At 43.3% G+C, this 9,631-nt stretch overlaps 1 protein-coding gene across 1 annotated transcript; it reads left to right on the forward strand.

Moving 5' to 3' along the window:
- The first annotated feature begins 232 nt into the window (after positions 1-232).
- LOC130883686 (cytochrome b-c1 complex subunit 6, mitochondrial) lies at positions 233-9,631 on the forward strand. Its single transcript, XM_057784380.1, has 4 exons — positions 233-382; positions 6,227-6,247; positions 6,888-7,049; positions 9,425-9,631. Exons 1-4 carry the CDS (start codon positions 329-331, stop codon positions 9,455-9,457), a joined length of 270 nt encoding a protein of 89 aa, XP_057640363.1. The 5' UTR covers positions 233-328; the 3' UTR covers positions 9,458-9,631.

A 9,631-nucleotide genomic window follows, 5' to 3' on the forward strand; every position in this document is an offset into this window, starting at 1 on the left:
AAAGAATGTCAAATGAATTAGCAAATATTTCAACCATATTAAGAAATACCATTTAAAGAAATACTGTAGATCAATACGTTTGGGCCGGGAGTGACCAAAAGGATGTTTCTTAGCAAATCCCTCGCAGTCATTTACAGCAGCTCCCCCTACCTCCTGCATTTAGCGAGTAGTACAGGCCAATCTGTGCATGTGTTCGAGCCTACGATGAGTATGCCGCACTTCCGGCCAGGTCGCCGGATATCCGTCAAATGACCCTTACAAGTCCTTCTTGATCCTGGAGTAGGTACCGTTGTTTCTGCTGGTGTTGAATCCCGAGCAGCGTTCGGACATGGGACTAGAGGACGAACGAAAGATGCTTACTGGATCCGGAGACCCCAAAGAGGTAAAGCTAGGAGGTTGGCTCTTAACTCTCCCCAATGTCCTGAGGCCCGGGACCTAGCGCACCAGAGCACTTTCCCGGGTCCTCTCAGTCCGGGTTTAACCTCCTAGGGTTGGCGGGGTGCAGGGAGGTGGTTTCCGCCGCTCATCTTCAGAATTCATTGAGTGACCTTGGGTAAATTAATGGGTAGTCTTCCCAACCCACGAATGTGAAAGTTTAACTGGAGTTATAATGCTGTACCGATTAAAACTTGTGTTAAGAAGAAAGAAGTCTGTTTTCAGTCAGTCTGTTGTTTTGAGTCTGGTTTGACAAGTGTCTGAAGCAAACAGACCGACGTTGGTCTTTAACCTAGCTTAGGGCAGCAATCACTATTTGTGGAGGTTCCGAGGACCCGAGCCTTAAACCATTTTCTGTGAAAAAGTGATTCAGGAATTGGGGTGTAGTTTTGCAGTAAAACGTTAGCCTACCATCAAGAAGGCCTGTGTTCACTCACCAGCCCCGCAAACAAAAAGTGTTGTTTATCTTTTGAGATGGAGATGGTCGAGGACTTGTGTCTTTGGGGGCACTGTAAGAATGTGCAGTGTAATTGTGGGAAAGAGGGAGCCTTTCCCAGGTTTGAGTACCAGTGCGGTGAATACTGACTGCTCGCTGTTCTTGTGCTTTCCGTGTACTAAGACATTTAACTGGAAGTTTCCCATGAGGTAAATATAAGGTACATTAGTTTTGGTCATTTTTATAGATGAGGCAGCAAGCAAGGAAGTTTATTATCTTTTCTAAAGGCACACCGCTAGCCAGACAGTGCAGTTGGGAATAGAGTCCAAACGTCACAGCTTTGGAGACAGAGCTAGAACACAGTACTTTACAAAAGCGACTCGTTTTGCTTCCATTCCTATACATTTGTCCTCTGTCTGCTTCAGGACAAGCCGTCGGGGCTTTATGGACTTGGGATTATTTGGAAAATCGTTTATCCCTTAATTTTTTCTAGTCTTAACAATTTTCAGAAAGTGTTGGAGCCAGGCTCAGAAAGTTCAGCAAGGTGCCAAAAACCACAATGGCATCAGATAAGTTTTAAAATTAAGAAAATTGGGCGTGGTGGATCATGCCTTTAATCGCAGCACCCAGGAGGCAAAGGCGGGAAGAAGGGTCTCTGAGTTCAAGGCTGTCTTGGTCTTCACATTGAGCTCCAGAACTATTAGAGACCCTGTGTCCAAAACAAAACAAACAAACAAAAACCACAAAAGCCAATAAATCAACAAATCAGTAAATAATAAAATGAAGAAAGTTGAATTAATTTTGTGAAAGAACCATAATTTCAAGGTACACACTGGGAGGTCTTGGGTGAAGTTGTGTAGACTTTTATAATTGTGTTGATCTGCAAGCCAAAGGGCTGTGATTGTAACTTTAGTTAGGTTGGCTAAAGGAAGGGGTTTAGGTTTGACCATTTTCATATTCCATATTCAGGTTAAGGGGCTAGAAAAAGAGCTGGAGAGATGGTGTGGTGGCTGCAGCACTGCTCTTGCAGAATCTGAGTTAAGTTCCTAGGACTTAGATCAGGTGACTGGCAGTCGCTGTAACTTTGGTTCCAAGGGGTCTGATGTCTCTGACCTCCAGAGGCACCTGCATTAGTGTGTACATACCTCCCCCCGGTCCCAAATACTCATAGTTAAAAAATAGTGAAAATCTTTTAAAAAGTTGGTTTTCCTCTAAACTTAGTTTGGGATATAAATTCAATGTTTAGCTGTTTCTAGCAATATTTACCAGATACTTTAGTTACTATTTTGAGACAGGGTCTTATGTAGTCCAGGCTGGACTCAAACTTGAGCTCCTGATTCTCTACCTTTTAGGTGCTGGAATTACTCCTCACCTGTTTAAGGCAAAGCAGAGTGGTTTTGTTTTGTAGGTTGGTGTGTGTGTGATATTTTGTTTTCCCTCTCAGTGTGGGAATTGGACCAAGGACTTTGTGCAATGTTAGGAATGCACTCTATCATTGAGCTACATCCCCTTTTTTTTTTTTTTTTTTTTTCTTTTTCTTTTGGTTTTTCGAGACAGGGTTTCTCTGTGGCTTTGGAGCCTGTCCTGGAACTGGCTCTGTAGACCAGGCTGGTCTCGAACTCACAGAGATCTGCCTGCCTCTGCCTCCCGAGTTCTGGGATTAAAGGCGTGCGCCACCCCGGCTATTGAGCTACATCCTTAACAATCAAAATACTTTTAAGTTTTAGATCCCACTGGATTATCTGATGACTTGAGTCTGTTATCGGCAAATGTTTAATAATCACTGCTATTGTTTCTAAACTGGGATTACTTCCTTAAGAGCTGACCAATCATTTCATAAAGGCTATATGCACTTCATAAACTGTAGATTGTTCTGCACATTTAGTTCTCACTGATGCAAGTGAGGTGGTGTCTATCTTAAAATAATAAAATATGGTGAGGTGGTGTACATGGAGACAGCTACCTTTGAAAGAATTTATGGACTGGGCATAGTGGCTTGTACAGGTGATCCTAGCACTTGAGAGGTTGAGGCTGGACAATGAAGAAGTTCAAGGCCAGCAGAACTCTATCTTAAAAAGAAAAGGCCGCAAAGGGGGTGGGGGGAGATGAATGGCACACACCTTTAATCCCAGCACTCAGGCAGGCAGGCAAGTTCAAGGCCAGCTTGATCTACCTAGCAAATTCCAGGACAGGCTCCAAAGCTACACAGAGAAACCTCAACTCCAAAACCCAAAATAAATAAATATCGAGGTTTACATTGCGGATAAGCCCCACTAAACCTCTCAGGATTTAGAAGGATCGCTATAGCAGGCGAAAAACTAGCTAAAGATATGAGGGTAGATAAAATAATTAGCTCACATAAGTCTTTTATCATGTCCCATTTATTCTTTCTATGCTCTCTCTAATGCTCTCTTGATGTTTGCCTTTTGATGTTCCTCCTCGCTATTTTTTTTTTTTTCGAGGCAGGGTTTCTCTGTGTAAACAGCTCTGGCTGCCCTGGACCTCATTCTGTAGACCAGGCTGGTCTCGAACTCACAGAGATCTGCCTGTCTCTGCCTCCCGAGTGCTGGGATTAAAGGCCGTTGTTCTTTGCTGTTCTTTAGCTGTTCTGCCCATCCCACGAGGTTTTTAGTTCACATACCCACAGACATAGTTAACAAGCATGCATTTTTTAGGGCTAACTGGATGGACAAAAGACTGACAAGGTAGGCGCCTTATGTCTCAGAAGGGGTGTGGCTGTGAAGTTCCCCAGCAAATACAGGGAGAATTAGGATAGAGGTTCCCCCCCACCCCCAAGCCAAGCATCCTTGTGCTGTATCCGCTGGCACCCAGGTGAGAAGAAATTTCTTTATCTGGGGTTGGTTTAGTGACCCAAGGTTTTTTCCTGTATATTTTTGGGGTAAGGTGCAAACAGTTAATTTCCTAGACTAAGACCTGTGCCAAATGAAAGGTGAAGAGAAGTACAGAATATTAATAGCTTGTTAGGGCAGAGCAAAGACCAGTAGATTACATCTTCCTGAGTCTGCTGCTAGAGAATTTAGAGCCACCCAGACCCATCTGTTTATCAGTGAGAGCAGACACACTGTGTCTCTCCTGCTCAGTGCCTCCTGCTCAGAGCTCCTTTCTGTCAATAAGGACAGCTGTCATGGTGTAGGTTTGGCTGAGTGAATGCTTTGACACCAGGGCCCCATAGTGTGGGGAATGGTGTCCAGTTACCAGTACAGGAAAGTCAGGCTTAAAGAATGATTCCTACACTGCTGAGGGATTTGGGGTGAATGCCATTATGGAAGGGAGAAATGTCAGGGTTTCACAAGATTTCTACAGAATTGACTATCCAAAAGACAGGTGTTCCCAAAACTCTGCAAATCGGGTTGCTCCTTAGAGTGTATCCTCCCGTAAATCTGTCTAGTGGTCTGTCAGCTGTACTTTTGCTGAATAGTACTTGTGGCTCACATCATCATAAATAAATAGTAAGTAAATAATTGGCCATTGAGATAGTAAAAGTGCCTGTTGCCACGCCTGACAACCTTAGTTCTCCAGGATCTACATGGAGGAAGAAGAAAACTGATTTTCACAAGTTGTCTACTGACTTCTCTATGTTTGCTATGGCAGTTCTGCAGTCATACACAATAAAATGTAATTAAAAATAAAAGCAGGGAGGAGAAGAAACAATGGCAGGAGAATCTATTACTTATAGTTCTGAGGCATGCCACATACTGCAGGGCAATGCGGGAAGAGTGAGCAAAAGGAACCAGAGGAGCTGGGCATGGTAGTAGCTCATGCCTGTGATCCAGGCATTAAGGCCGAAGCCGGAGGACTGCTGCAAGTTCAAGGCCGGACTTGCTGCCCAAGCATGAGGGCTAGAGAATGGATCATAGCACGCAGGTACACAGGTAAAAGCTAGGCATTACACACTGAGGGGCTAGAGACAGGAAGGTCACTAGGGCTTGCTGCCTGCCTCCCTAGCATGATTTGGGAGGATAGCTGATGCCCCGGCAGTGGCCTCCATGCACAGTAATGCACACACCTGCACACACATGTGCACATGCTACATCCACACAAGTATTTTTATGAACGTTGGAAAGGGAACAGAGCATGGTGACTCACGTCTCTAATTCCAGTGCTGGGAAGGTGAGGTGGGAGGACTGCCACAAACATGAGGCCAGTCTGGGCTAGAGCGAGACCGTACCAGGTCAAACGAGTCACCGGGAAAACAAGGCTCAGAGCCTTGGTTTCTGTGGGAAGGAATGATGGAGACAAAGGAAGCAAGCTTGATCAAATTAAGGATTGGGTAGTACGAATAATTTGAGTGAGCTCTGAGCTGTGGTGCTGCTCCCTTGTTGATATTTGCTTCTGGAGTAGGGCAATACAAAGTTTGTGTGAGATTCGCCTAAGGAAGTGACTGCTTTATGGCTTTTAGACTGACTGCTGCATGAAGGGTGTGTTCCCAGGTAAGCTGCATTTTCTCTCTAAAAATTAGCTAATTCTGGGGAGGCAGGGTTAGCACTGAAATTAGCAAGGACCCTAGGGTGTCAAAACATCATCATAAAATAATGATTACTACAGTCTTTTCTCCATAATGCTAGTATCGGTATGATTGTGGCAATGTTTCCATGTATGATTGTGGCAGTGTTTCCATGTAGGATTGTGGCAGCGTTTCCATGTATGATTGTGGCAGTGTTAACATGTATGATTGTGGCAGTGTTTTCATGTATGATTGTGGCAGTGTTTCCATGTAGGATTGTGGCAGTGTTTCCATGTAGGATTGTGGCAGTGTTTCCATGTAGGATTGTGGCAGTGTTTTCATGTAGGATTGTGGCAATGTTTCCATGTAGGATTGTGGCAGTGTTTCCATGTAGGATTGTGGCAATGTTTCCATGTATGATTGTGGCAGTGTTTCCATGTAGGATTGTGGCAGTGTTTTCATGTATGATTGTGGCAATGTTTCCATGTAGGATTGTGGCAGTGTTTCCATGTAGGATTGTGGCAGTGTTTCCATGTATGATTGTGGCAGTGTTTCCATGTAGGATTGTGGCAATGTTTTCATGTATGATTGTGGCAGTGTTTCCATGTATGATTGTGGCAATGTTTTCATGTATGATTGTGGCAATGTTTTCATGTATGATTGTGGCAATGTTTTCATGTAGGATTGTGGCAATGTTTTCATGTATGATTGTGGCAATGTTTTCATGTAGGATTGTGGCAGTGTTTCCATGTAGGATTGTGGCAGTGTTTCCATGTATGATTGTGGCAGTGTTTCCATGTAGGATTGTGGCAGTGTTTCCATGTAGGATTGTGACAATGTTTCCCTGTTGTGAAAGTGCTGCTGACACTAATTTTCTTTTCCTTTTGTAGGAAGAGGAGGAAGAATTAGTGGTAAGTGCTGCTTCCGGTTTTGAACTATCTTACTAGAAGTAGGAAATTTGAGCTTCATGAAACTCTAGGGCATTTTAAGGATTGTAGCCTTTGTACCTCCTATGCAGTGAGGGTTTGGGAGTCTTTCCTAGGTTTGGGGCTTCTTTGGTCACACCTGGAGTCAGCATTTTCAAGGACTGGGCACTCATCTGCTTGTGCTTTAATAAAGAACTCTGAAGGAAATTTTTTAGATAGTTTTCCATGTTTACATTTTCTGACTTTGCAAGTAGGGAGCTAAGCCTGATTCTTACACAATCTTAAATGTTGTGTTAACGGTGATGTCTCCAGTAGATCTACTTCCTATCTGACCAGATTTCCTTTACTACCTTGTTTCTCGGATAGTACTGAGCCTTTTAGTGCATACTGGCAAGCTTGGAAGGCAGAAATTTGAAACTTCCCTAGTACTTAGCATCAAAAAATTAAATGGGCGTCCCTGTTCTGCCATTTTTGGCTACAATGTGATTCTGCCAGCTGGCCTGAATGGTAAGTTAGGGTAGCACCTTGATTGGTGATTTACTGATCAAAGCTCATACATTTGGTGGATGTTTTCTGAAGCTTTTCTTTACTTTTTAAATATTTATTTTTTCTGCTTGTTTGTCAGGACCCCCTGACAACAGTGAGAGAGCAGTGTGAGCAGCTGGAGAAGTGTGTGAAGGCCCGGGAGCGGCTAGAGCTTTGTGATCAGCGTGTGTCTTCCCGATCACAGACAGAAGAGGACTGTACAGAGGAGCTCTTTGACTTCTTGCATGCACGGGACCACTGTGTAAGTCACTCTGAAGACAGGAAGGGCAAAGCTGTTCAGTGGTTTTCATGCTCCAGCTTGACCCATTGGTAACCATTTACTGTGGGCCCTGCATGTCAGGTTTTGTGAAAAGCATTTTACATACATAGATGTCCTGAGTCCTTACCATATATGTTGGAGGTAGGTATCACTGTCAACATTGTACATCTTGGAACAGATTCTGACAGGGGAAAAAAATCCTGACATGCATTGTTAAATAGTAGGGAAGCTGGATATTTTTTTTTTTTTTTTTTTTTTTTTTTTTTTTGGTTTTTCGAGACAGGGTTTCTCTGTGGTTTTGGAGCCTGTCCTGGAACTAGCTCTTGTAGACCAGGCTGGTCTCGAACTCACAGAGATCCACCTGCCTCTGCCTCCCAAGTGCTGGGATTAAAGGCGTGCACCACCACCGCCCGGCTGGATTTTTATATATATGTTTATTTTAGTCCTGGAGATAAAACAAGGCTTTATGCATGCTAGGTAAATGTTCTAGCCACTGAACTAAACCCCCAGCCCTGAATTTTGTATTTTAAAAACATTTTTTTATTATTTTTTAATTGATTTTATGGGTATGGGTTCCGTGTATGTGCTTGGTGTCCAAGAAAGTTAGAAGAGGACATCAGATCTTCCGTAACTGGATTGATTGTCAGTTCTGACTCACTATGTGGGTGCTGGAAACTGAACCCAGGTCCTCTGCACCTCTAAAAAAGCAGCTAGTGTTCTTAACCGCTGAGCCATCATCTCCAGCCCCAGATAGTATACTGAGATAGTCTGCTCTTTCTGTGTGTGTTCCTTCCATATGTCTCACACCTAGTTGGTTGTACAGTTTTTTCTTTTTATAGTTCGTACTTCACTCTTTCATATGACAGTATTTTACACATATTACACACATGCAGAATATGATAAGATTCATTTTCTTAAACTGATGAGGTAAGCTGGAGAGATGTGTTGGCTCATCCCTATGGTCTAGCACTTACCATTTGGAATGCTGGGGCATGATGACTGCCATGAGTTTGAGGCCAGCCTGGGCTACATACTGAGTTTAGTCCAGTCTGGTCTATAGAATGAGATCCTGCCTTTAAAAAAGGACAGCTGATTGGCTAGCCACTTTACTGAGTGTAGATAGTAGAACACTTGTCTAGTGAGTCCTGGATTTGACCACCAGTGGGTGTGGGAGGGTAGTGTTACATGTCAGAGAAATGTGGGAGAAAGTAGAAATTTCATTCTGATGATAGAATACAAAGTGACATAGCCAGTATGTAAAATATCTTGGCAGTTCCTTCGACAGGCAAGCCCAGAGCCAGCTGCTGTCCTAGTTACTCATGCATCTGAGGCAAGATCACTGGAGCCCAGGTGTTTGAAGCCAGCCTGATCTAAACAGACAGATCCTTTCTTTTCAGTGTAAAGAGTTAAGCATGGATCTAGCCTGTGGCTACAGATAACACTGAGCAGCAATTCCATCCCTACGTATATATCCAAGAGAAATATAAAAAGTTTTAGATTTCAGCTGGGCAGTGGTAGCTCACACCTTTAATCCCAGCACTTGGGAGAAACAGGCAGATCTCGGGGAGTTTGAGGCTAGCCTGGTCTACAGAGTGAGTTCCAGTATAGCCATGTCTGTTATGGAGAAACCTTGTCTCAAAAAATTAAAAAAAAAAGCCGGGCGGTGGTGGCGCACGCCTTTAATCCCAGCACTTGGGAGGCAGAGGCAGGCGGATCTCTGTGAGTTCGAGACCAGCCTGGTCTACAAGAGCTAGTTCCAGGACAGGCTCCAAAACCACAGAGAAACCCTGTCTCGAAAAACCAAAAAAAAAAAAAAAAAAAAAATTAAAAAAAAAATAAATGAATAAATAAATAAATAAATAAAGAGTTTGAGATTTCTAGTAGGTGGTGGCACATTCCTGCCAAGAGAATCCCCAAAATAGATTTGTGTGCTGATTATTTAGTGGACGCTTACAGTATATTACATGCAACTTCAAAAAGAAGATGATGGGGCTGGAGAGATGACTCAGCAGTTAAGAGCACTGCTGTTCTTCCAAAGGACCTATGTTTAATTCCCAGCACCCACATGACAGCTCACAGCTGTCTGTAACTCCAGTTCCAATGGCTCTAACATCCTCACACTGACACACATGCAGGCAAAAACCAATGCACATAAAATAATTTCTAAAAAAGTAGTAGATAAAAAAAATTCGGAGTTGCAGACAGAAAAAAGTCAGGTAATTGAAGCGAGTACCGGGACCCGAGAATGGATAAGGATGCTTAAAAATGAGTCCAGAAAGGAGCAGCACTGTTCTAAGTGGTGAGGGCCTGTGAGCCATGATGTTAAAGCCAAATGATGCTTTCTTTTTCTTATCTAGGTGGCCCACAAACTCTTCAGCAGCTTGAAGTAACTGCGCAAGTTCATCACCTCAGCCTTGTCTCAGGGCATCAGGAAAAGTTCCTTGTGGTTGTGAACCATTTGTTTCTAATGTGTATCACAAGTTCTTGAGAACATCATTGATTATGGCAAGTAGCTTCCTTGTAATTAGCAGTGATTCCATCTTAATAAACTGATCTGCAGACTT

This window comes from Chionomys nivalis, chromosome 11 (assembly GCF_950005125.1).
Source record: "Chionomys nivalis chromosome 11, mChiNiv1.1, whole genome shotgun sequence".
Classification (NCBI taxonomy): Eukaryota; Metazoa; Chordata; class Mammalia; order Rodentia; family Cricetidae; genus Chionomys; species Chionomys nivalis.